Source organism: Penicillium chermesinum (assembly GCF_028974085.1).
Source record: "Penicillium chermesinum strain IBT 19713 chromosome Unknown utg000005l:1.0-4115287.0:1.0-4118363.0, whole genome shotgun sequence".
Lineage (NCBI taxonomy): Eukaryota > Fungi > Ascomycota > Eurotiomycetes > Eurotiales > Aspergillaceae > Penicillium > Penicillium chermesinum.
Window position 1 is genome coordinate 137,705 of NW_026695315.1, and position 26,149 is coordinate 163,853.

General features: G+C 50.2%; 11 protein-coding genes across 11 annotated transcripts; 7 read left to right on the forward strand and 4 right to left on the reverse strand.

Annotated features, from left to right (window-relative positions):
* Positions 1-211: 211 nt before the first annotated feature.
* On the reverse strand, positions 212-3,327 carry N7468_006211 (isoleucine--tRNA ligase ISM1; the record flags this gene model as incomplete). Its single annotated transcript, XM_058475507.1, has 3 exons — positions 212-625; positions 681-3,165; positions 3,302-3,327. 3 exons carry the CDS (start codon positions 3,325-3,327, stop codon positions 212-214), a joined length of 2,925 nt encoding a protein of 974 aa, XP_058328397.1.
* Positions 3,328-5,251: 1,924 nt separating this feature from the next.
* Positions 5,252-9,454, forward strand: N7468_006212 (uncharacterized protein; the record flags this gene model as incomplete). Its single annotated transcript, XM_058475508.1, has 6 exons — positions 5,252-5,346; positions 5,404-6,196; positions 6,254-7,409; positions 7,615-7,819; positions 7,889-8,509; positions 8,575-9,454. 6 exons carry the CDS (start codon positions 5,252-5,254, stop codon positions 9,452-9,454), a joined length of 3,750 nt encoding a protein of 1,249 aa, XP_058328398.1.
* Positions 9,455-11,058: 1,604 nt separating this feature from the next.
* N7468_006213 (uncharacterized protein) lies at positions 11,059-11,576 on the forward strand (the record flags this gene model as incomplete). Its single annotated transcript, XM_058475509.1, has 2 exons — positions 11,059-11,258; positions 11,312-11,576. The coding sequence occupies 2 exons, from the start codon at positions 11,059-11,061 to the stop codon at positions 11,574-11,576; spliced, it is 465 nt and encodes a 154-aa protein (XP_058328399.1).
* Positions 11,577-12,129: 553 nt separating this feature from the next.
* Positions 12,130-13,725, reverse strand: N7468_006214 (UPF0183 domain protein; the record flags this gene model as incomplete). Its single annotated transcript, XM_058475510.1, has 2 exons — positions 12,130-13,594; positions 13,679-13,725. The coding sequence occupies 2 exons, from the start codon at positions 13,723-13,725 to the stop codon at positions 12,130-12,132; spliced, it is 1,512 nt and encodes a 503-aa protein (XP_058328400.1).
* Positions 13,726-14,044: 319 nt separating this feature from the next.
* On the forward strand, positions 14,045-17,722 carry N7468_006215 (putative kinesin family protein (BimC); the record flags this gene model as incomplete). Its single annotated transcript, XM_058475511.1, has 4 exons — positions 14,045-14,347; positions 14,419-14,502; positions 14,562-16,709; positions 16,766-17,722. The coding sequence occupies 4 exons, from the start codon at positions 14,045-14,047 to the stop codon at positions 17,720-17,722; spliced, it is 3,492 nt and encodes a 1,163-aa protein (XP_058328401.1).
* Positions 17,723-18,250: 528 nt separating this feature from the next.
* On the reverse strand, positions 18,251-18,949 carry N7468_006216 (uncharacterized protein; the record flags this gene model as incomplete). Its single annotated transcript, XM_058475512.1, has 1 exon — positions 18,251-18,949. The coding sequence occupies one exon, from the start codon at positions 18,947-18,949 to the stop codon at positions 18,251-18,253; it is 699 nt and encodes a 232-aa protein (XP_058328402.1).
* Positions 18,950-19,718: 769 nt separating this feature from the next.
* N7468_006217 (anaphase promoting complex subunit 11) lies at positions 19,719-20,162 on the reverse strand (the record flags this gene model as incomplete). The annotated part of the gene is made up of 4 exons (XM_058475513.1): positions 19,719-19,750; positions 19,799-19,862; positions 19,911-19,942; positions 20,021-20,162. 4 exons carry the CDS (start codon positions 20,160-20,162, stop codon positions 19,719-19,721), a joined length of 270 nt encoding a protein of 89 aa, XP_058328403.1.
* Positions 20,163-20,407: 245 nt separating this feature from the next.
* N7468_006218 (sulfurtransferase) lies at positions 20,408-21,399 on the forward strand (the record flags this gene model as incomplete). Its single annotated transcript, XM_058475514.1, has 2 exons — positions 20,408-21,282; positions 21,342-21,399. Coding segments are annotated over 2 exons (933 nt in total), but the record flags the coding sequence as incomplete, so codon positions are not given.
* Positions 21,400-21,901: 502 nt separating this feature from the next.
* Positions 21,902-23,293, forward strand: N7468_006219 (uncharacterized protein; the record flags this gene model as incomplete). The annotated part of the gene is made up of 2 exons (XM_058475515.1): positions 21,902-22,022; positions 22,122-23,293. The coding sequence occupies 2 exons, from the start codon at positions 21,902-21,904 to the stop codon at positions 23,291-23,293; spliced, it is 1,293 nt and encodes a 430-aa protein (XP_058328405.1).
* Positions 23,294-24,156: 863 nt separating this feature from the next.
* On the forward strand, positions 24,157-24,720 carry N7468_006220 (RPEL repeat-containing protein; the record flags this gene model as incomplete). The annotated part of the gene is made up of 3 exons (XM_058475516.1): positions 24,157-24,290; positions 24,358-24,458; positions 24,551-24,720. The coding sequence occupies 3 exons, from the start codon at positions 24,157-24,159 to the stop codon at positions 24,718-24,720; spliced, it is 405 nt and encodes a 134-aa protein (XP_058328406.1).
* Positions 24,721-25,673: 953 nt separating this feature from the next.
* On the forward strand, positions 25,674-26,111 carry N7468_006221 (uncharacterized protein; the record flags this gene model as incomplete). Its single annotated transcript, XM_058475517.1, has 2 exons — positions 25,674-25,769; positions 25,902-26,111. 2 exons carry the CDS (start codon positions 25,674-25,676, stop codon positions 26,109-26,111), a joined length of 306 nt encoding a protein of 101 aa, XP_058328407.1.
* Between the last annotated feature and the right edge of the window lie 38 nt (positions 26,112-26,149).

The window sequence follows — 26,149 nt, forward strand, 5'->3', positions numbered from 1 at the left end:
AAAACGCGGGACAGCAGGCTGAAGCTTGGGCTTTCCACCAATGATGTATGCGAGTCCCACATTGTGGGAGGATGGTATGATCTATAGGCTGAGGAGGGAAAAAGTAATATAGTAGTACATGATGCATATGGTACAAGGTGCAGTAATGCTCGACAATTGGCTTCCGTGCTCGTTTCCACGTCAAACGGTATTTCGAACACGGTAAAGAGATCTACTCCAACTCGTCGATCACAGAAGCGCATCGATCGCAGATCGGCGCTGGAGCTTCAGAGTCTGGAACCGGTTCCGCTTCTGGAACGACGTAACGCCAGCAGCGGGGACACTTGGATGCCTGAGGCGCATAAACATAGACGGTCGCGTCCGGGTGGCCAGGCAGCCCACACACCTCCTGGTACTGCCATTCAGCCTCGGTCACCTCTGCTGGAGCAGCCTGGCTAGCCTTGGCAACGGTGACCTGGGAGACCACGAACAGGTCGGGCAGCTCGGAGAGGTGCTGGTGGAAGACCGAATCGGTCATGCCACTCGGAAGAGCCAGGTGGACGAACGACTGCAGAGACGAGCCCAGCTGTTTTCTGCCTCGGGCTTTCTCCTGCAAGGCCTTAATCACGGTATGAACCGCAACGATCTGTTCATAATTGGTTTCCAAGGTCGCGTTCTGCCACTCGGGGGCGGGTAGTGACGAAGTCCGCTGGAGAGGATGTCCGCTCTGTGAGCGGATGGCCTCGGGAGTGTGCTCCCATGTCTCTTCGACCAGTAAAGGGGGTGATGGGGCCCAGGGTCTCCTGGAGATGCTTATACACGTAGGAAAGAGTGGTCTGAGCAGCACGGCGACTAGTGCTGTTTTCGCCTAGAGTGTAGAGTCGGTCCTTGATGGCCTCCATGTAAAAAGCAGAAAACTCCAGATTAGCCCAGCGGTTCAGCACATTGACAGCTTTGTAAAACTCAAAGTTGTCACAGTGAGTCCGTGTCCGCAGGACCATGTCTGAGAGGTGGTGCAGGGCAATCCGATCGACTTGCTGCAGTTGCTCGTATGGCACCGCATATTCCGGTCGGAAATCGGCCAGCGCCCCGAGAAGCAGCTTGAACGTCACACGGAACTTGTGGAGGCTTGTGTGAACGGTTTGGAGAACTTGTTTCCCAATGACCACATCGCGCGTGTAGTCGCTACTTGCCGCCCACATCCGAAGAGCATCGGGGCCCAGGGCATCATAGCTTGGCTCCTGGCTTTCCGGCTGCTTCTTGCCTTTGCCCTTTCGTGGTTTCAACGGAGGCAAGAGAGTTCCGTCCATGATGGTTTGCGGGGGGATCGTATTACCAATCGATTTGCTCATCTTGCGACCGTCCTCATCGAGGGTAAAGCCATGCGTGATAAGGTTCTTGAACGGGGCCCGTGGTTTTTCAGACGAGCCAGAGGCAAGTTGGTGAGCGATGTAAGTAAGGAGACCAGACTGGAACCAGCCTCGGTGTTGGTCGGTACCTTCCAGGTATACTTCTGCAGGGTGGGTACGTCCTTCGATAGGGACGTCGATCTCGGACCAACTGGTTCCACTGTCGAACCAAACATCCATGGTGTCAGTGCCGCGACGGTACGCAGTAGCATCTTCTCGAAGAGAGACCGGGACCCAAGCAGGATCATCAGCACTGTCTGTCCACCAAGCATCGATACCACGCTGCTCAATGGTTTCCATTATATGAGAGACACTCTCTTTAGTAAGAATCGCCTCGCCGGTGACGCGGTGATACAACGCTGGGATAGGGACTCCCCAAGCACGCTGCCGTGAAATACACCACTCACTACGATTCTTCACGAAATTTTGCAGGCGATGCTTACCAGTCTCCGGAACAAAGCGAACGTCCTCGAGGGCACGCAGCGCATTCCCGCGGATGTCCGCAACATCTGCAAACCATTGTTCGGTGGCGCGAATAATAATCGGCTGTTTCGAGCGCCAATCATAAGGATACTTGTGTTCATAGCGATGCTGGGCAAGCAGGTGGCCAGAGGACTGTACGTATTCCAAGATAGCACCGTTGCCCTCCCCGAGGACAGCTTTGCCAGTCAAGCGCGCAGGATCTTCTGGCATAGCCTTGTCCGTGTACTTGCCTTCGTCGTTGACAGGAGCGAAGACAGGGATTCCACGAGCAAGACAGGCCTCGTAATCATCCATACCATGGCCAGGCGCGCAGTGAACTAGTCCAGATCCCGAGTCTGCTGTGACAAATTCCGCCCCAATGATGGGCTGGGGCTCGGCTTCTGGGCCCTTGAACAGAGGTCGATACGAGGCTTTTTCCGCAAGATCTGAGCCAAGAATAGATGGTACAATGACAGGTAAATCCTCCTTCAGCATGCTCTGAAGGTACTGAACCCGCGACTGTGCAACAAGAAGGTATCCGTGGGACTGAGAGTGAACGACACTATACTCCAAAGAATCACTGACAGCGATGGCGGCATTTGCAGGTAGTGTCCATGGCGTTGTAGTCCAAATAACTGCGTTAAGGTCTTTTCCTTGCAATTCTGGAAGGTTTGCAACATGCCCCGGAATATCCACAATCGGATACTTGATCAATGCAGCCGTTGAAACATGATCGTCTTTGTATTCAAGCTCCGCCTCTGCCAACGCTGTCCCGGTAGACGGAGACCAGTAGACTGGCTTGAATTTCCGGTAGATAAGCCCCCGGTCGACCATCTCTCGAAAAATTCCCAGCTGCCGCATCTCAAACGTCTTATCCATTGTTTTCCAGTGATTGTCCCAGTCAGCCATGACGCCGAACCCGCGAAACTCCTTCATCTGGGCCTTGACAGTCTGCCTCGCAAGCTGACGTGCTGATTTGCGAATGACAGCTGCACCCATAGATCCATCCTTCGCATCCGTATCTTGTAGCCCTTGAAGCGCCTTTAGTTCAATAGGTAGACCGTGACAATCCCAGCCCGGGACATAGCGAACGCGCTTTCCTCGCCCCAATTGTGTCCGACAGATGATGTCCTTCAGGATCTTGTTGAGCGCATGGCCGACATGCAGCTCGCCGTTCGCATAGGGAGGGCCATCGTGCAGGACGAAGGGCTGGTTGGCGGGTCGTTCCTGGCGCTGCCAGGCGTAAAGGTCATCGGTGCATCGCTTGAGGTATTTCTTCTGGTCGGCCGGCGACACTCGTGGGGGGAAATGTCGACTTGGGGAGTTTAAGGGTCGACGTCCACGACTTGGGGAGCGACCGAGGTTTCGACATCCTTCATGCCATCGAGTTTAAGTTTGGGCGCTGATTGGAAAAATTGCGCCGATCGTGAGAGTCCGGGAGTTGGATTTACCCGCCGTGACCATTATTACGTATCATTACAGTGATATTGGAGTTTATTACTGGTAATATATGTATTCTAAAAACATCCATTGTTATTGATGTGCCAGCAGTAACATACTATCTCCACACCGCCCTCTTAGTATTGGTGTGTAAGTCTCGTGGAGGTCACGTGAGAATGAGATGGTCATCGAAAAACTGGGTTCCAAGTTTCGAAACAGAGGATTCGAGTACTGATATTTATAAAGGTGGTTGGTATTTTTACTAGGAAATAGAAATAGGAGAATCACGGCAAGAACAGGATAAATTAGGGATGAGAGGCTGTGGTCAAAACCCGCCGACTGCTCCAATGCTACCAGTCGTATTCTTAGGAAACAATTATTTCTAGTGAATTCAGAGCTCCTTATCCCTACTTATAGAACTTTGCGCTAGACGGGGTTTTTTTTTCATCATCACTTGGGGCCCGAATCCGGTCGGTCTTGCTCGTACATAAATATGCCCTAGGGGCCAAAACATCCCATTTATGTAACTATGGTGCCCCGACTATGCATCTACAGCGGAGGTAGCCTCATCGAGTAAGATAAGGGATGAGCTTCTCCATACAGCATGCGCGATCCCGAAGCGCAGTTCTTCCCCTTCCACCATGGCAAAGGCATGACTCCCCGACGGCTGTGAATTCGAAAAACTTTTTATGCTTCCATGCAAGACAGCAAGCTCGCAGACATCGATTTATTTGGTGTCGATTTCCTTTTGGAACGTCTAACAATTTCTATTTGAGCTGTCATATATAGTCTGCTTCTGTAGGACAATACCACTAGAATTTCCGAGAAGCCAACATAATATGTTTGTGCTTCCATCAAGGAGGACGCCCTATCTACTAACATTGTAGGGCCGAGGTGATTTATCACTGGCAGATTCTCCAAAGACTGTATCCAAATATTGCGGTCATCCTACTCGCGTCGCATTTGAGGCCTATTTCGTGTGATCTTTCCGCTTGTCACCACTCAGCTGGTAAATTTGATATGTTGAATTGAAAATCTTCTTTGAAAGTTTGATAGCTCTAGAGCATTTGATTATCTGCTACAGCCAGGCTCTTGAGTCGCAGCCCAGTCAATTTTCACGTTTGATGAGGTCGGACTGAATGAAACAGAAAATATATCAAATATTTCCACGTTAAGCGACGAGCCCAGCTTGCGTTTTATCGAAGCAAAAAGACCTCAAATTGGATTGCCAAGAAAGCAAGACAGAACTGTAAAGACTGGGCCCAAATTGTTCTGAGCAAGAATACCTACTTTCCTTCAATCGTGGGAATCCCTAGTCTGATCTCGGTTTCTTCCGAATTCCTACATCTCGCCATTGCTGTAGATTGGTCTCTATTGTGTCTGAGATAATACCCTCGATGAGATTGCTAACGGACAGATATAAGCGAGCAACAGTTTCAGAGGACCCAGGTTGCATTTGAAGCTCACTTTTGTTATTCTGTCCCTGGAAAAAGAGACAAACGCGGTCGTGCATTCTCTGTACATTGAGATACAGAAACTCGCATTGTTTGTCCGATTAACCGGGTCGAGTCTAGCAGGGTTAATCGCCGGCTTGCAATTGGTAGACGCGACAGCAATCACCACTAAAAAACCTTGCGTGCAATGGTCCAGACTTTGGCGGTCTCTACGCGCTGTTAATGGTCGCATGCGTCGGGGATACTGGGGAGTCTTCCGGGCCCACCACGCCTATCAGGGATCAACAAGGATTTTACTTATGCAAGGCATCGTTGCCCACATTCCAGTCACGCTCATATAAGAATGGTTGGGCAAATATTGGGAAGATAAACGCTCTTCGCAACGAATAGCATCCAAGCGCAAAAGATAGGCTATGTTCACGTGAGTGCCCTCACCCAATAAGTAGAGACGACTTCTATGTGTAGGCATTTCCTTCAATCTCATGAGTCTCTCATGACATTACGGAAATGGAAGCCAGAAAACACATTGAGCGGCTACGCCGCGAGAGGTTGCACTGCGAGTCCGAGGTTATTGCCCGAGCCCTGCAAAACGCGATGGAGATGTAGGTAATCGCCTTGTGAAGATAGGTTTCCACATCTGACGTTGTCAACCCTACCAGTTTAGCCGATAATCTCTACTCTACTCCTACTCACTTCATCCTTGAGCTTATCCAGAATGCCGATGACAACAACTACACGACGGAAACCCCAACAATAAGTTTTTATCTTGGGAGTGATTTTCTCCTAGTTAGCGGCAATGAAGTCGGCTTCTCCCCTAGTGACGTTGACGCTATATGTCATGTCGGGCAGAGTACAAAATCTGCATCTAGGGACGCTTCGAGCCACATAGGAGAGAAAGGTATTGGCTTCAAATCGAGTTTCAAACTCGCAGACTCTATACACATATCATCAAGGGCCTACTCTTTCAAGTTTGTGAAAAAAAGTCATCCTCTTGGAATGATTACGCCCATCTGGGAAGATTTTCCAACCGAGCACCTGCAGGTGGGGATGACACAGTTTCTGTTTGAGATACCCTCTCAACCCAATGTTAAAAGCGTGACCAACGACCTCCGCCACTTACAGCCATCTCTCTTGATTTTCCTTCGCCGTTTGCGTCAAATAAACCTGGAAGGAGAATTATCTCACAAAAAGATACATTCAGTCCGACATGAATCTCGTGATCTAGCAGGCGAAGCAGTCAGCATCCACAGTGATTCCCTTCCCTCCGGATCCACATTAGAACTTTACCTTGTGCAACGATATGAACACAGAGATATGCCGAGTGAGCCCAAAAGGCCTGGTATCAATCACAGCGAAGTCGCCATTGCCTTTCCGCTGACAGCCTGCAAATCCCCCTGGACCCGAGATTGTTATACTTATAACTTTCTTCCTATCCGACAATATGGCTTCTCGGTCAGTTTCCAGCCAGAAGATGATATAAAAGAGGGCTAATTAAATTACATCTGCCAGTTTCTCATTCATGCCGACTTTCTCCTGACTGCGAATCGTGAAGACGTCGATGAGAATCCGGACTGGAATCGTGGCTTGCTTGTTGGGGTGCAGCAGGGATTCATTCAGGCTGTCCAACGTTTCAGATTGACAAATTTGAAGTACAGCTGGCCTGCTTACTTGAAATGTCTGTCTTCTTCCATAGGAGCCCCATTATTTGAGGAATTTCGCCGGCGCCTGGTAGCTAGACTTAAGACTGAGCCTATCTTGGAGAGCAAAAGCGGTTCATATCGAAGACCCACTGAATTGCTCTATCTACGGCCCATTTTCACGGATGATGACGGAGAGTACTTGTTGAGAAGCGAAGAAAGGCAACAGCAGCTTCTATCGAGTCAATACAAGGTCCGTGAATTATCGATATTGGGCGTGGAGAGTCTCCCTTTCGAGTCATTCCTGAGTGATCTGAAAAATTTTATTCGAGATGAAAGTGAGCAATTCAGAGGGAAACCTCATCCATGGCACTCCAAGTTAGCGAGTGCGCTGCAGGAAGGACAGACCGGCCTTTATCAGAAGCTACGGCGTTGCCGCATCATTCCTCTTCAGGACGGCTCCTGGGTCACCCCTGCCCATGACAACATATTTTTCGCAAGTACAAAAGCCGGCGATGATTTTATACCCGATGGCATTGATGTCTTGTTGGTTGACGAGGCCGCTGCACAGTGTCAGGATCGGCGGCAATTGTATCAGATATTGGGCGTCAAGACACTCGACATTATTGGTGTCTGCAAGAGAATTCTCGAAACTCACAAAAACGCCCGGTCGTGGCGTGTCTCCACAAAAGATCTCGTTTCCCACGCATGTTACATGTTCCGTGCAAGAGACAGGTTCCAAATACTCCCCTCTGATATATTCTGGTTGGCCGGGGCAAATGGCAAGTACGCGGAGGGCAAAGAGCTATACATGGAACTCCCGAATAAAGTTCGGATAAGTGACTTTGCTATGCTTGATGAAAACCTTATTCCATTGATTCATCCCCTCTATTTGCAACAAAATTCCAATCGGACGGAGGCCTGGATTGGATGGCTGCAAAATACCTTGCGGGTCGCATGGCTTCCACGATTAAGAGAAGTTGGTTCTTATACCACATTGACTCCCGAATTTCACTCTCTCTTCGAATGTGCGCCGGCGCAATGCCTGCTACTGCTTAGAGATCATTGGGACCATTATTTCCCACCCGAATACAAACAGACAGGAGGAATATGCGGGTGCAGTTTCTGTAGTACGGACCAATCTGCAGACACGATGCTCTAATGGCAAGTTAACTGCTATATGTCGATCATTCCTTCCAAGAGCTCATATGACCTATATTGACGGATGCCGAGACATCTTACCGTTTCTCGACATTCCAGATCCTGACAACATTCTGTGGCAAAAGTTCTCCCTGTTGGGTGTTACGACGGACCTGAACCTAGAATACTACCTTCAATATTTGAGAGGCATCCAGGTCAGATCCCTCACAGCGGCAGATGCACACGACATCTACAAGGAGATGACCAAACTGTTGCCTAGGGACATTGCAAAGCGCAAGTAAGTTTTAAAACCTAATAACGCGACCAAAGAAAAAATAAGGCTGAAATCTGTAAGTGATTGTAAGAGACGGTTTGCTGAAGGGTCATTAATCTTCGTTGCTCGACCAAGTCCGCGGTGGCTGAAAATGGAAGATTGCTTCTGGAAAGCACCCCCCTGTTTGAGATCTGCTATTTCCATCTTCAATCGCTATCCTGATTGCACTCGACTATTCAAGGACACCCTTGGCCTACGAGATGCTGCCACGGTGGATATTGTCAATGAACTGCTTGCACTCCGACCGGACAATATACAGATATCCCACGTGAAAGATCTTCTTTTTTGGCTAAGCGACAATGCGTGTCAAGATCATGGTCTAAGCACCGAATTGCGAAAGAAGCTAGGTAGATGTGCTGCGTTCCCGGTATATCAAATTCTGCACGAACAGAAAACAACCAGGTTTGCGACCCTGAACCAGCATTGGTTTATTGCCGACAGACCCACCCTCCGTCGAGCGTTCGAAGCCAAAGTGCTTCTTTTGGATTTCTCACTCAATGAAATCAACCGACTGCACCATCTGTTTGTTCAGCTTGAACTTGCTGAGCGAAAATTGTCATATCAGGTGGAGGAGACTACTGAGCGAGAGGGTGACTATGCTTTTGAGAAGAAACTCACAGATAAGCTTCTTCAAAAACTACCTTTCATAGAGCGGTAAGTGTCTTGTACCATTACAATACTCATTCATCGCGCCATCTAATATGTTGTCGGATGACCAGTCTCCTTGCAGGTGCGACGGATAATACTTCAATGCAAAAGCTCAAAAATCTCAAAGTTTTCGGCGTGACCAAGGTTATACTAAAACGAGAACTAGGAGAAATACAGGGCGAGTCCGGTGAAGGGGACCTCGTTACCTCGGAATCTGAGACAGGTTTTGCATTATATATCAAAACCTCAGATCTTCAATCCGGCGATGTCCCATATTCAGCCCTAGCCAATTTTCTGTCAGGGATCTTGGAAATTGATAAAGAACGCAACCGACTACTGATGGATATCCTGGTCACTCAAAGCCACCGTCGTCTTGATGCAATCCTAGAGCAATACGGGTTCCACTCGGAGCTGCACCAAGATAATGGCCCGGGCTTAGGCAATCAACCAAACACAAGCCATGACGACTCAGTCGAGCTTTCACAGACGATTGAAGCAAACAATGAAATATCTTACGAAACCACCGAGGAGATCCTGGAAGCACATGATGTTGCGAGTCGAGAAGACAATAGCGGGATCAGCCGGTCAAGGGTCTCGGTGACTCGACCCGTACGCTTTTTGGATCGTCTTTTCGAAATTTCACGCCCTATCACCGTTTCTGGAAAAGGAACAGCTGATAATCAAACCAAAAGTGTTTCCTCAGAGCTCGAAGGTGGGCCCCAGTCCATTGGACGAGTTTGGGATATGGAAGGATTACTGTCGGCTTTACCGGGAAGAGACGCAAACATTAAAAAGACTCCCTCAAAGTCTCCGCGATACTCTCGTAGTTATATGTTTGACAGAGCACACGTCCCGCCAAGAAGTGAAGCAGCCTGGGAAGACGACCAAGAGACCGGATATTCAGGAGAGCTAATGGTGAGTCTCGGCGCAACGAGCCTGATCATGCTGTAAGCTAATCCTCAACAGATCTATAATCTCCTTTGCTCCAACCTTCCCACTAGCTTTGGAGCCAATTGCTGGACTAGCAATATGAGGAAAAGACATGGCCTCCCAGCTTTCACAGGGCTAGAATCGTTCTACTCTGATTTTACTTTACGAGATACAGCAAAGGAACTCGCAGCTTTTCTTCTGGGCCAAGGTCTCAACACTGATCGTTGGGCGGACAGCACTACGACCTTTCACATTGAGGTGAAATCTACCACTGGAGCCTGTCATGAGCCTTTTTACATGAGTTACAATCAACAGAATTTGGTAAGCAACCTGTCACTTATCCGAAAGAGAATATGGCTCATCATGAAAGTGTCGTTCTTGGAGCCTCGATAGGAAAGAAGGGATTGTTTCCGACGTCTACCTAGTCTTTCGCGTATTCAACCTCAAAGAGAGTCCTGGTCTTCGTATCTATCTTGACCCATGGAAAATGTTTTTGGAAGGTAAGCTGGATTTCAAACCGCAGGGGTCATTTGCAGTGGAATTCAGTGGATGATGCCGAGCATCGTGAAATAGCTGGGCACTAGACAGCTCCAGAAGTTGTTCCAGTTCCAGCACGTGATTTTCCACGTCTCGCGGGACTGCTTTATTTTATACGTATGAGAATGAAAATGGACGCACGTCGGTTACTGTTAGTGATTTTTGACCTATTTGCATACCCTCTCACCAGTTCAATTTAGTCAAGGGCTTTCCGAGAAGCTTGCTTAGGTCCTCTCTTTTTTATAATATGCCTATTGGGAAATTCGGATCCTTGATGGTTGCCACTGCTTCGTATGTCATCCAACCAATTCTTTGCATTTGGGTATCTGGCACGGCCAAAGAGGCCGGGTCGGCCGTGGCTGTTAGCTGCAGTATTGGGGCGGTACGGTCGGCGATTTACATAGAAGCGAGTAGTCGCACATTACTCTGTTTTGTCCCACGATAAATTCCCTTCGAAGCCTCTTCTTGACTTCTATCAACGCCGAAACTGCCTGATTCGACTTGAGATGCATTGAAACTTTGGATATGATTACAAAGTTGGAATCCTTGCCACTGCACGTACATTCAACCAGAGTCAGCTACGTCAACTGACCAAGACACACTAACGCGTGTTAATCTGGGCCTAGCGCGTTGAGCCCAAGCTTTGCAGGTCCACAACCCGTAGCCCATCTCAGACATGCATGCTTCAAACACGAATCTTGCAGAACCAGTCATCCTTGCAGATGAGTCGTGGATGAAACAAATCTGCTATTTGCAAAAATGCTCTGGCCCTCATGAGCTCTGCGAAAGAGGCTGGGGTGATCGGCATCTGTGGCGCCCATCTTGTAATTCAAGCGCGTCGGATTCTATTTCGGGCGGGCCTCGCCTGTTTAGTGGCTACCATGTTGAATTGAATACCGCCTCCAGGAAGTGTGGGGCTTATATGAGACGCCATGTCTCATTTTAATGTGGAGCTTGTTTGGTCTTGAATATCGCAATTTCCAAATCGTTCAGCATATAAACGAGATGTAAATCCTGCGTTAGGGGTCTGTTAGATTTCCAATACCCTCTTGACAAAAATCCCATTTTTATTACCCAAAATAATCATAATGAAGCTTTCCCTCTCTCCTATTATGCTTGCGATCAGCGTAGCCTTGGCGGCTCCAGCAAACTTCAAGAGAGCCAATACCCTCGAAATTACCAATCTCTACGCCAACACCGCTTCCGTTGGGGACAGCGCCTATATCGACTTCTTCTTAAAAGATGCCCAGTATCCCCGCGACACACCAACCGAATGCAACGTCATCTGGTAAGTAGCTTGATCTCGGTGGAGAAACTCAAAACAAAGGCTAAAGGACCCAGGCAATACGGAGAGCAGCCTCCTCTGAACGCGCGATGCCAGAACGGCGCGTACTACATCAAGTTCCCCGAGGGTCCTGTCAACTTTGATCACTTCACCCTAGCCCTACAGCGCGTCAATGGCACTATTCCTGAAAAGGGCCAGGCGGTGCTCGACTCCAATGCGAATGGGAATGCTCCTGCCAGCAAGTGGTCTTGTCGCAAAAATGCCAGAGAGGGTGTGAACCTCGCTTGTTCATATGACGGTACCTTGAGAATCAATGTGTAGGGGACCTTAAATTGATGCGGTCGGATATGATGTCACAAGGCCAAAAGTGAGCTTTATGTCCCATTATGTACGATGACGAAGACGACCGATGTTTTGTATCTAGTTAATGGAAGCTTAATGTGGAATAACCTAACTCAAGACTATTGGATATCGTAAATCATGAAAAGAATCTGGAGGGTCGAGGTTGCATACCAAATCCTAAGCTGGGTCTCTACATGTACATCAAGCATAGGACTGGGGTCAATCTATATTGGATTTGGAAAGGCTTAATAGACGATGTATTCCTCAAACTGTTCATCAAGCTTGAAATATAAACTACTATCCTTAATCGTAAGTTTTGCTGGTACAGATCGAGATACATGTACAAGACCGATTAGCGGGTGCAAATAGCAGTTTTGGGGCCCTTACATCGATAACTCTTCTCTTTTGATCTACTCATTGAGGGACATGAACGGTGCTCATTTAGGAAATACCAGTTCCATTCGTAATTCGTATGACATATGCATAGAAAGAAAAGAAAATCCTATATTATGAACGCCAAACGTCCCCAAACTTAGTAAACAGTTAAGCAGCTCACCGCACCATTCTTTAGGACCTCGAATAAGAGACCTGGATAGCCAAAGAGCTCAGTATTCCCCAGGCCACCATCATGGCCGTCTGGGCCCGTTCGAGGCCCGCGGGCTGTAGTCTCTTCCCAGCCACCGAGGAACTCGACACTATTTTCAGGACTGTCGCCCCAGCCCCGGTTCAATACCATGGGCCGTTGCATAGCGCGTTCCTCTGGAGTACCGTTATACTTATCTTTCCATGTTTCACGCAGTTGCGCAGATATCTCGTCATATGGTGACTCTGACGTGAATCCATAGTCTGACTGATCCAGGTGGACCATCCACCGACTCCGCCGATGGCGGTTGAAAGGATAGGAGCCTGGTACATTTCCATGGAGGATGATCTTGGTGACAGTAAGTTGAGTGGAAGGGAGCGGGGTAGACGGGTCCGGTAGCCCGGAACCAGGGAAAGCTGGCCCGGGGGTCGTAGGGTATGAGATAAAGGCATCAAAGCCGTGGTGAAAATAGTTGAAGAAGCATTCTGCTGGTAGAGAAGTGGGGTCACCAATACTGTGAGGGGAAAAGTCGTCATCCGAATCGTCCGTTATGCTGTTGGTGGATGAATGGTCAGTGTCCGGAATATCCATTCCCCGGGCTGGTGGACTCAAATGCAGAGCGTCGTTACCAACTCCTGCAGCACGGTGAATGGAGATCCGACGGTCGTGTTTACGATAAATGGCATCTGGTGGGCCAAATTCTGCAATCAGATCCTGAGGTGTAGTTTCTCCCAGGCTGATCAGCAGCGGCAGGCTTGTTCGCCGGACTACTTCTAACTTGCCCGCACCGAGGATGTGGAACTCCTCCACCTCGTCTGCGAAGGAATCTCGAGTTTTGCTGGACACAGCAGAGAACCGTGGGTATTGAGGTGGCTGCGTGAAGAGCTTTGCTCGAATCTCGGGCCAGGAGGGCCCTTGGAAAATGGCCATGGATGTCGCGGGTAATGCAGCGGAAGAGGAGAGTAGGGCTACGAAGTCGCACTGATCAGACCAAGCTGAGTGCTGGAGAGGAAAGGAGAAAGCCACTCCTGGGTAAGATAGCACGTAAGTCCCGTAAGGTGACTGGTCTGCTGGCGGTACATATTCGCCGGGGTAGGAAGGGCCAAAGAGCCGGTTGTAGACATGTCGGAAACTAGGGCCCTGCGAAGAACCTGCGGGTTGATCCGCGGATTTTGCGCCCTTCAGAACATCTTGATTCTTGTATACCAAGTTCGTTCGCGAAAAATCCAAGACTTCGATCAGACGGAGTCGCTGGTCGGGCCCATCGAATCTCAGTCGCAGGCCGTTCGAAGGCAGCTGCAACACGACTGGTTTACGCAGAGGGTCGGTGGGGAATATGATAGATCGATCGAGGGATATACTTGAGGGTGTGACTTGACCCGAGTTAGGACATTGTGCAGGGAAGCACCCAGAGCTGAGTAGCTATTAGCTTCATGGTCTATGTAGATCTGCGGGGACGGGAGATGCGGAAGAGAGAGACTTGCTGATTAAACCCAACCCTTTGCCGGGGACAATATGGACCGGCGCCGCAGGTCTGGCAGCCATGATAATGGAGAAGCGACCGTTACCATCCAAGATAGAAGAAGAAAAAGGGAGAGAGAAGGTGAGAAGAAAGACTGTCGAATGTGACCAAGAGGCCGCCGAGGTCACGCACGATGACGCGGGTCATGTGCGGCGGGGGTAAAGGTCACGTGGGTCTTGTTTACTCTTTTCCCGATGGGGTTGGATTCTTCTCGACTAAAAGCTCCCGCTCCCGAAATTCTTCCCCAACGCGAAGAGCTTCATGCGACTGGTTGATCTCCCTTTATCACACAAATCGCAGTTTATTTGAACTAGTAAGCTGCCGCCTTTTACGAACAATACGATGGCCGGCCCAGCTCGGCCTGCTTCGTCCGCCGCGGCGAAGCGATCGGGTTTGCGCCAACCAACTCGGCGAACAACATCTGCGGTGCCAGAGCGACGTGGTTCGACAGCAGTATCTTCGCGGCCATCTGTGGCTTCGGCCGTTCCTGCCTCCTCCACACGGCCTAGCCCTGATCTACCACAGTCTCAACCCAAGCGGAAAGAGCCTAACTATGAGCGCGAGATCAACGAAGACACAAGCATCCACGTGGTCGTGCGCTGCCGTGGTCGCAATGACCGGGAGATCAAGGAAAATAGTGGTGTAGTACTATCGACAGAAGGAGTCATTGGAAACAGTTGGATCTCTCACTGGGGCCCAATGCGCTCTCCAACAAGACTTACGCGTTCGACAGAGTCTTCTCGCCTGCGGCAGACCAGACTACTGTATTCAACGAATCAGTTCTTCCCGTTGTCAATGAGGTCAGTACAACCCCACTTCCCCAATATTGCAACGATAGTCCTTTGCTAATATACATCAGATGCTCGCTGGATACAATTGCACCATTTTCGCATACGGACAGACTGGAACAGGAAAAACATACACAATGTCAGGGGACATGACCGACACATTGGGAATTCTATCTGATGACGCCGGTATTATTCCACGTACCTTGTATTCGCTGTTCAACAAACTCGAAGACACCGAAAGCACAGTCAAGTGCTCATTCATTGAGCTGTATAACGAGGAGCTACGTGATTTACTTGCATATGACGACAGTACAAAGTTGAAGATCTTTGAGAATGAAAGGAAGGGTCATCCGGCGACCGTGGTCCAAGGAATGGAGGAAACATATATCGACTCCGCCTCTAACGGCATCCGGCTATTACAGACAGGTAGTCACAAGCGTCAGGTAGCGGCAACAAAGTGCAACGACCTCAGTTCCCGCAGCCACACCATCTTCACCATTACCGTTCTCACGAAACGGACGACCGATTCGGGAGAGGAGTACATCAGCTCCGGCAAACTCAACCTGGTGGACTTAGCCGGCAGCGAAAACATTGGTCGAAGCGGAGCCGAGAATAAGCGTGCTGCTGAGGCAGGCCTAATCAACAAAAGTCTGCTTACACTCGGCCGGGTCATCAATGCGCTTGTTGACAAGAGCTCCCACATTCCATATCGAGAGTCCAAGCTCACCAGGCTCTTGCAAGACTCCCTCGGTGGTCGGACAAAGACTTGTATTATCGCCACCGTTTCCCCCGCCAAAAGCAATCTGGAGGAAACCATCTCAACCCTGGATTATGCTTTCCGTGCCAAGAATATCCGAAATAAGCCCCAGATCAACTCTCTTATCTTAAAGAACAAGATGCTGCGAGATATTGGTATGGAAATCGAAAAACTCAAGAGTGATCTGATTGCAACGCGTCACCGTAATGGTGTCTACATGGCACCCGATGCTTATGAGCAGTTGACCACGGAGAGTGAATCGCGCAGGATCGTCAACGAAGAGCAACGCGCAAAGATTGAATCCATGGAGGCGAACCTTCGTCATAAGGTTCAGGAGCTTTTCACTCTTACCGGAAACTTCAATTCTCTGAAGCAGGACAATGAACAAACACAAGGCAAATTGGATACAACGCGCATGGCTTTGGACGAGACGGAACGAAATTTAAAGAATACTTCTGAGAGGCTCGACGAGGAGACTATTGTGCGCAAAGCGCATCAAGACACAGAAGCTAAATTGCGTGATATGGGAGCTAGTCTGCTTTCTACCTTGAATGGGACGGTCAAAGATGTCCGTGATCTGCATGCCAAGATCGAGGTAAAGGATAACCTCGAGAACACCAATCTCCAGTCGTGGGAAAGCTCCACCGAGAAGGTGGACAGTACCTATAAGACGGTTGATGAACACTTGGAAGCTTTCAAAAAGGCCAATGCCGCAACGGTGAATGAATCGTGGCAGAAAATGAATGATTTCATTCGCAACGAGCTCGAGACCGCTCAACAAGTCACGTCTCAGATTGAGATGTATAGTTCGTCATTCGAGAATGTTGAAGCCGACGCGAGAGCTCAGGCATCGACCGCGCACACGGAGATGAACGAGATTCTTGAGGAGATCAAAGTGCTTCGTGAGGATGTGAAGACCAAGGTCGGCGAGGGACTCCAAGGGCTCTCTGTGGCCGCAGGTCGTATCTCCGAGGAGGTCATCAGTGAATTAAACGAATGCCGCTCTCAGCTGCATTCATCTTACAGTAACCTGGGCAAGGACTTCAGATCTATGTTTGAAAGCATGGCCAAACACATGGACGAGCAAAAATCCGAAATCAACCGACTGCGCACTGAGCTGCAACAGGCTAATCGGGAGTCGGTGGAGTCCAGCCGTAAGGCTTCTTCTAGCCTTGCCCAATTAATAGAAGAAGAACAAAACACTGCCCAGGCTGAGCGTGAAAACCTCCTGTCTCAAGTTCGTGCTCTGCTCGAGGACTCTAACCAGCGCCAAACTATTCGCCTCAAGAACAAGGTTGACTGTCTCCGCACGGACATCTCTTCATCTGGAGATTCTTTGGAGCAAGCCACAGCAAAGTACGACCGACAAGTCGACGAATGGATTTTCAAAGAAGAACAGTTTGCGAAGGATGTGGTTGCATCTAAAGATGGGATTAAAACCAAGTTGCAGAACGACTGGGAGGTAAGCTATTGTCATCTGTTTCTGCTCGAAGCTTTCGTTTTGCTCACGGTCCATAGGATTACGATAAGCGCAATGCTTCCATCACCAAAACGACTGAATCCGTTCATCAAGAGACGGTGCGCATTGTTGATGCTCAGATGAACGACATGGGTAGCCAAATGGAGGCATTGGATGACTTTGTCACCAAGGCTCGTTCTTACAATAGTTCGTTCCATGATGCCCAGCTGGGTAGCCTGGATACCATCTCTTTGAACGTACAAGATTCCCGTTCAGCCATCCAGACTCAGCTGGAGGCATTTGGGGGGCGAATGGACGGATTGCAGGTGGAGGTTGACACTACATTCGGTAGACTCGGCAAGGAAGGTGGGAAATTGCAAGAGCAAATCCGCCAGCCACTCCAAGAGCTTTCAAGCCACGTGCACAGCCATCCCATGCAGAAGTACAGCCCGACTGGAAATTCTCCAAAGAAGAGGAAGTACGTGTATCCCACTACCTTACCACGCACTGAGTCGCACGAGAGCCTCCGGAAGAGACATCGAACTTCGAAGCAATTCACCGCCCTGCCTTTCAGCGAAGAAGAGGCTCAGCCTGTCTCGGCTACCGGGCCCTCCTCGCCCGCGTCATCTCCATCAAAGCAATTTGTGTTTAGTGATGCTGCGGAAGAGGTAGATATTAGCCCATCCTCAGCCGCAAAGCCCCCTTCCAACGCTGGCCTTAGGGAAGTCGACTTGAACGTTGCAAACCCATCCACCAGTGAGGAGGCTGCCGGCGATGAGGCTCTTTCTCAGCCTTTTGAGCTGGATGAAACTCCTGGAACCGCTTCCAGGGATGAGGGTGAGCGACGGTCGCTCAAGCGCCGTCGCTCATCCATCGACGCAGACAGTGCCGAGACAAAGCATCCAAGCAAGATGCCTTCGAAAAAAGTCGCCAGCATGATGGGGGGTCGCGAGAACGTCCCCCCATCCGCCATCCCTGGAGGTGGCCGTTACAACCGAACTCGTTCTGCGAACTAGTTCACGTTCTCTTGTTTGTTCAGGTTTTGGAACTGCGGTTTTTATATAATTTTTTGATACCCAATGTCGCTTGTTTGCTGTCGGGAGTTCCGGGGCTGTAAATACAATGTACACTTATCGATCGTTTCTCCTTTCCTTTCCTTTCCTTTCTTTCTGGTATTGTGGGTAGAATTCTCAGGATCGCACCATCATATAAAACTGCATCCTAGTGACCCGATATGGTCTAATCCAGACATCACGTTTCTTTCATCGTCCATCTTGACTATCATCCCCTGCTTGTAAGGTAAGCACAGATATTCTCAAATTGAAATGTTATGACGTAGTGGATTAAGTGAGGCATGTAGGCTTCAGTTGATTCGAACGTGCAATTCATGGAAAGAGGGTATTGTGTGAAGGCTATGGAAAGAAACCGCATCCGCCATGCATTAACGCCTTTACTCCCGAGTCATAATCATTAAGTGGGCAAAACAAGCCTCGTAGTCCAGTGCTCCGCTTCGCCGCTTTGCCCTTCCAAGTCATCATCCGCTGTCATCCTTGTAGTTCTGTTTGAGCCTCTGGGCCATGCTCACCCTCCTCACGCTTCTCTCCCATCTGGGCCTGACCATCTCCCTCCTCTTGTTGCCCCTCAAATATCTCCAGGTTAGCCTCCTCGAAGATAGCACGCAGCTCGGTCATTCTCTTGGAAAAGTGGCCGATCATGTCCTCCAGACTCTTATCGCGGCTGTCAGCAAATGTGGCAGGCATGCGGTCCGCGCCCCGAATCTTCAGCATGAGCCCGTGGCTGGATGACTGACTGGGATCACCATTCTCAAAGGTCGGGGCGGGCACCAGCTCGCTACCTAGTACTTGCCAGCCAGATGACAGGCTCTGGCTCCTGGCGATTCGGTATTGGGGCTGTGAGCGGGAAGGCACGGGGGAGGAAATCTGCTGGGCTGCGTTCGCGTGACCTGAGGCTACCGCGGCGGTAGACGGGGCCGTTGCCGTCTCCGGCGTCGTCGGCCTGATATCGACTATGACGTAGTTATCTTGGACGCCGGGTACAGGAGGAGGAAGGAGGGAAGTGGCATCGTGGTCAACGTCCTGATCGTCGGAGTGCATGTCGAGGTCGTCCATGCTGCGCAAACCGGCCTCGGTCAGGATGTCCGTATCATCGTCCTCGAAGATGTAGTGTACAGCTGGAAAGATCGGTCCAGAGTAGGGCCTGTTCATGCTCTCATCTTCGATCATAGTGAAGAATGGGAGAGGCGGGCGAGGATGTTCGGTGGAGGCCGCGAGTGGATGTGGGTTGCGGTCGTCATGGAGAGGGCTTTCATCGAGCGCAGGGTCAAAGGGGGACCGGGGGTGCCCACATCTCCATAAAATGAACCTGAGGCCATTGGTTCAGCTTGCCTCGGTGACTGAGGGAGAGACTGGGCCTGGTTTATTGAAGACATCGCGGTAACTGCATGTCTAGAGAATCGAATGATCGACACTGGAAACCGGGGTTGACCAGGTGCTCTTATCGATAAGACAACACGTGATCGAGGTGGATCTGATTGCCAAACTTGAACCGTTCAGATAGGAAGGGCTGCACGCTTTGGATCACTGGTACATGAACCTGCCGGTCTGTCCAGCGTGGACGGCATTTTAGCCTTCTCCAGTTAGCGAGCACATATTCAGTATGGCCATACAGTATTCATAGGAATTAAGCCTCCGACAAAGGTCCGATGTGACGCAATAAGAGGCTAAGATTGCACTATTCCAAGCTATATATATCTGCATTACGATGTGGAAAACCTCCGGGCAGTGCGGATTCGGTCAGCAATTAGGATTATTGATTTCAGTTTGGCACCCACAGAACATAACACCGTACAATTATCGAATAAGGGTAGTTTGTGAACGAAGATTGACACGGTCAAGCCCAGGATTATTCTCCATGGCAGCCGATCATAACATGCACGCAAACCGGGGTATCCTTGAATCCATCGGAACGCCAGAAAAGCAATCCATTCCCACGCTATTGTTCATCACTCTGCTTCCACTCAAATTCTAAGGGGTCATTAGCTTAGGCTCGCTGGCCGGAATAGATAGACATACTCTGGCGACACATGGGACACAGCCCTTTCGAAGTCTCTTGTTGAATCCATTGCAAAAGACAATGCTACTAGATCGTTAGGCTATTCCTCCCCCGGTAAAGGGCGTAACTTACCATATGAAACGAATGCCCACATTTCCCAAGCACTTTGAAGGCATTAGTCAGGGTCTGTAATCACTTTGTCTAATAGATCGGAAGGATCCACAGGTGGGATGACGACTTACACAGCGAGCAATCATCCCCGGGGAATTTGCAGGTTGGACAAGTCCCGTCAAACTGGACGCGACAAATACCGCACACCTCATCCTCTGGCATATCCCAATGCCAGGTAGCAATGGCATTCCATTCCTTAATCTTGACCTTCATGGGGGCAATTGCGGCGTCAAAATGTCAACAGAGATAGTCCAGAGGAAGAAAGCGATAAGTGGGAAGCGGGACGATAAACATCACATGAGTTTCTCCGCAGACCGACTCCACCCCCCCCCAGCGGATATACAGAGAAGGTATTTGAAAGCCAAATCCTTTCCCCTCTGTAATCATGGCGTTCTCGGCCTTGAGAAATCTTCGCTTGTCACGCTTCATGTCTTCCTCAATTTCTGGCACCCGCCAGATCTCTTTTCTCCTCATACCTGGTCACCCCCAAGGAGCTCAGTGACGCCCTGAAAAAGAACCCTCCGAGCAAGATTTCCACTTCACCCCGGGTCATTCCGTTATGTGCAGCTTGGTTCATGCCCAACGATCCAGAGAAACGTACTGGAATTGAATCCTTCCGCCAGTCGCATATCCCCTCGGCCCGATTCTTCGATTTGGACGCAGTTAAAGACCATGATTCACCGTACCCTCATATGCTACCCACGGCCGAAACATTCGCCGAGGCGATGAGTGAACTTGGAATTCGTCGAGATGATGAAGTTGTGGTCTATGATACAGCGGAGCTGGGAATTTTCAGCGCTCCACGTGTCGGCTGGACCCTCCGAGTATTCGGTCACCCCAATGTGCACATCTTGAACAATTACCGTCTTTGGAAGCGTGAGGGCTACCCTACAGAGACTGGTGAGCCTGCTTCATTCGAGAAAACGAAGTATCCGGTCCCCAACTACGACTCCAAGCTAGTGATCTCCTTCCGTGAGATGAAAGAGTTGGCATTGGACTATGGCAAGGAGGGCGCGGAAGAAATTGAGGTTTTGGATGCCCGCTCATACAACCGCTGGGCTGGAATCGACCCTGAGCCGCGCCCCGAGCTCTCCTCCGGCCACATTCCAGGCTCCAAGAGTCTGAACTTCTCTGAACTACTTGACCCTGAGACTAAGACCTACTTGCCCCCGGCTGAGCTTCGCAAGGTCTTTGAAGACCGCCAAGTGAATCCTTCACGGTCGATTATCAGCAGCTGTGGTAGTGGTGTCACCGCTGCAATTATTGAAACTGCCCTTCAAGAGGCCGAGTACGGAGACCCAAACCTGCGTCGAGTTTATGATGGCAGTTGGACGTAAGACCTCCCTCACCTCCCTTTCATTTACACAGAAGTTTACTAACATAACTCCCCAGCGAATGGGCCCAGCGCGTCAAGCCCACGGACGGACTTATCAGGAAGTTGAAGCAGTAGGAGGCAGGTCACCTGGATACAGTTCTCTTTTCTTTGATTTTCTTTCATCGTTTCAAGTATAACCACTCTGCGTTTCATATCAATAGAAACAACTTAGCTTTCTACCATTCCCTGTATGCTCATCGTGCAGCTGTCTATTTTTACATCTCTTTATATCTTGCTTGTATCTTATCTATCTACCGCACCCGGGCAGGGCTTTGATGCAGCTGCTTAGTCATCGCAGTTTGTGCACAATGCGGCTTCAATTTCTCCCCCGCTAGATCTGATGCTCCAAGTCTCGGCATGTTCTAGGTTGTCCTGTCAAAAATGCTGCAGATGAGTTCCTTTTCACTGGCTTCATATCGTGAGCTGCCCCTCCGTCGTCATACCCTAGCCGGGCTGGACCCCACTCCCTCCGCAACCTTTTCATCTGCTGACTTTCCCGACCCCCTCCCAGCCACGACAGTCAACTCCAGTTCCCCTTTATAGGGCCGAACTCCCTTTACATTCGTTCATGGCCGCCATGTCGACTGGTCGCAAGGTTTTCCATTGCGCTGTCGACGAGACAGCCCTCACCACCAACATCAGCGAGATCAAGAAATGGACCACCCATGGCGCTATCGACCTGATTGTCCCTCTCTACAGTACGTGTGTTGAGTCGAGAAATCGCAGGGGAACTCAGATTTACTCTTGCATCCTGCTTACACTTTGGGAGTGCATGTGCTGACTCTTCTATTGTTTAGCCCTCGAGCGCCTCCACGCTTTGAAGCGCGCCGGGTCGCAAGTCGCCATCAACGCTCGTGAAACCGTTCGCTTTCTCGACAAAGTTACCTCCGGCAAAGACAAAGAAATTCCGAGTGAGCGCGTTGTCCTCCAGGGCCCTTTTGAGCAGTACGAAAGCTGGGATGAGGCCGAGAAGTTCTTTCTTCCCGAATTTGAAGAAGAGCTGGAAGAAGAGCTGGAAGCAGCGAACCGCGTGGATTCCTCCAAGCCTGCCCCCGAGCACGAGGAAGCCGACAAAACTGATGCAGCGGACGATCTTTCGCAGATGCTGCTGAGCCGACTGAATTTTAAGAAGAACACCGAAGCCGCATCCGTTCCCTCCGTCGCCTCCGCGGGCTCCCCGAGCGGCCCAGCCTCGCGCACTTCGTCCCGCAGCTCGCGCACCAGCCCTGAGTGCGCCCAGCACGATGGCGAACAGACGTCGAAGCCTGGAGCAACCCTGAACGGCGGGCACCGACGCAGCAAGTCTGGCTCTACGATCCCGGTGGTTCCTGCTTCCCTGCGCCCGTTGCTGAGCGCGCTCCTGTGGCGACTGCACGACGGTCCCGATGCCAAGAACGCTGCGAAAAATTGCATTCTCATCACAAACGATCGCACGACTCAGACGTGGGCCCAGAAATTCGGCATTGGGGTGAAGAATATTGCGCAGCTGCGTACAGCAATCCAGTACGAAGAACGCGAGTACAAAAACCGATGCAAATACGTTGAAAAGACTCAGAATCAGGCGATAGAACCCAAGCCCAAGACGCTTCTTTCTTACGATGAAGAAACTGATGAAGACGAGCTAGTGTTCGTCCCTCGTGGAGGACGCGGAAAAGGTTCCTCGCGCGGTGCTCGTGGTGGAGGTCGCAAAGCCGCCGTGAAACCCAACCCGACAAGCCCAGTCCCTGTCGAGAAGAAAATCGAGATTCCTACTCAGCCCATTGACCCCGACTCTTTCAGCCGCGATCTCAGCGGGGTTAGCAAAGTTGCGACACCTCCCAGCGCGGAACAGGGCACCCCGCAAGCTGCAGCTCGTGGAACCGCGGGCGCTTCTCGCCGTGGCGCACCAAACTCCCGTCGGGGAGGTGGAGGCTCTCGGGGGTCTACTCGAGGCAATGGTCGTGGTCGTGGCAAGCTCTGGGTTCCTTGAACAAGGGGACAGGTCCGCTGATGCGGCAGCAGACGCTGTCGATCAGCAGACCAAGCGATTCTACTTCATCGACCAATACATTCCGAGCCGAAACCAGCAGTCTTTCCTTTGCCGGGTACATAGATACGAGATGGTGTCCTTTGACCAGGACGGTGATCGCCTGCAGGGCATGTTACCCTCTGCTTCACTTTGCCATCTGACTCTCCTCCCCTTTGGCTTGACGCGATACCGACCGCCAATGATCAGGTTTCCGACCCGATGAGACCCTCGCCCAAGGGCTCAAATGTACCGATCGGACCCGTGCAAGAGCTTAGTTCCTGCGAGGACTCGTGCCCTTCATTTGCGCATATTTCCCAGTTCCTTGTGTTCCTCGGTGGAGGCACTGCGTGGCCTCCCCTCCCTTGGGCACTCGAGAAGTTAGTTTGTTCTTTAGTTAGGCGATTCGCGATGTACACAGTAAACAAGTATTTTAGGCAGATCTACGATGAATCCAAAATCATTTGTTTACGCGGGTGCTTGAAATTCAACTTGTCCCAGGAATAGAACGATCTTCTCATTGTAAACGCCGGACTACTCGGGCTAGGACCACGAGAGCTGCCTCATGTCACAGATATGAAACAAGCCCCGTGCCGCCCCTCGATTTTTGAAACTTGTGACAGTAGATTCGTAAATACAATTTTGGGTTCTCATTTAAAGGCCATGCTTTCGGCCCATGAGGTGTGTTTCCCCCGCGTGCACCAGACCCGTGGGACACCAGTCACTTGACTTCGTGCTCATCCAACTTATTTTCGCCTCCGGAACTTCTTTCTCCTGCATCTTTCTCCAAATCCAATACTCTCCCTTTCCAAGCCCTATTCACGATCATGTCTATCGACGAAACCTCCCTCGCTCTCTCCTCTCAGGAGCGTCGCAACTCTCTCGAGAAGCACCTCCAGACTCGTCCCGAGATCCAGGACCTCAAGAACCGCCATATCCTCCTGCAGACCAACGTCGCCCCGTAGGAGCTCCCCACCCACTTTCCCCGTACTGATCTCCCGCTAACAGGAGAGGGGGAATTAATCCAGAGCCCTGCAATCCGCACAGCAAGAGCTGGAGCGCGAGCGCATCTCAGATAATCTGAAGCACAAGATCCAGAACCGACCCGATCGGGACGAGTTGGTAGATCGTACGTCTTTTGGATTCTCTTCTTTTTTTTATTTGTTTCGCGCCAGGGAAAGGAGGGTATTGGATCATGCGACAACCAGCTAACCCCTTCAGGCCACATTCTCCCCGCTTCAACCGCGGCCCCCGCTTTGCAGGCTAACGCCCGATCGCTGGAGAAGAACATGCTCGCCGACTCGCTCGAGCACAAGATTCAGAATCGCCCCGAGCCTGATGTTTTGATTGCACAGGGCATTCTGGAAGAGGACGAGGATCCTCGTGTTTAGTCTTGTATGGTCTAGCTTGCTGGAGTTTCCGATTTGTGTGGTTTAATGTTTTATGGACCCGACAGCCATGAGGGGCAGTGTCCGATCTCCATAAACCAATTCGCTGGATCCTGATCGCTGGATTACCAGAATGGCGGGCTATGGATCCTTAGGGTTTTATGTTCTGATTTCCGGCGTTCTGGGATCTCGTTGACTTTGTTGGAGACGCTCGTTTGGATGGTGATGTCACCGTGACGCCTTTTGGCGACCACTCCACAATATTAGGTTATCTTTCCCTGCGAAAGTCTATCGTAGTCCACCGTAAGACACAAGAGGTATGGATATCTCGTCGAGCCTGGGTAAACTATCCTGCGAAGCTCGTCATCTATAAACTCTTTATTAGAGATACTGTTTCGGACATTTTAGCTGAAACCTAGAGATCCACTATTCCGTACGTCAAGTGGTCCTCGAGAACTTCCTCCCGAGCTTGTTGCATTTTCAGAGGAATAATCTTCTTCAGCTCATCTCGCTCATCCTCTGATAGAAGCGAGAGCCTATCGTCGATTGATCCGTCTCCGAAAAATTTCCGGTCAAGAAATGTCCAATGAATATCATCAAACCTGAAAACTCTTTCTTGCAGCAAGGCAAAACAGAAACTAGCATTGTTTATAGACTCTGATATCTTTCTCGAAAGCCTCTCGGAGTCACCCATCTCTTACTCGCGATCTGCCGGTCTTCCAAGAATCGGAGGAGATCTAGCAAGAATTGTAGATAAGGGATATAGCGTTGCACAACATGTTCAAGTCTGGCTTCTAGTCTTCCGGGGTCTCAAAAAGTAGCCACCATGGTGCCGCATAAGCGGATTCACGAGAGGCCACATAGGTATATTCCCAATCAATAACACCGGCGATAGTGAGGTCTTGTCCTGAGACGAGCACATTTGAGGGGGCGCAAATCATCACAGTAAAGACAGAATGGACCAGAATGCTCCCCTGGGAAACTCTGAGCAATCCTTCGTACAAGGCAGCGTCTCTGGATTGAAAAAACTCCTTCATAAAGCAGGTATCGAGGTATATAGTCCACGATTCTGCCTGAAGCTACGCTAAGCGCTTTTCAGTGTTTTCCTATGTGCAACATGGGCAAGTCGACATCATCGCGTCGAGGTGTGTTGGACTTGTCATATCTAATGTCCGCTCTTTTAGACTTCAATCGTATATGTTTTCTTCCCTGAAACTAAATGGCTGGCACTGGAATATGTCGACCATCTTTGTGCACGAGACGGCCTCACTGGCGGCGTCTTTGAGACCTGTGGCCATGCTGTGAAGCCGCATTTCCACTGCTCTGTTAATACAGGAAGGATCGAGAAGCCTGTCATCGAGCAGGCAGAGTACACAGAGCACACGGCTGCATAGATAGACTAGTGATATTGCTGAGACGATATGGTATGATT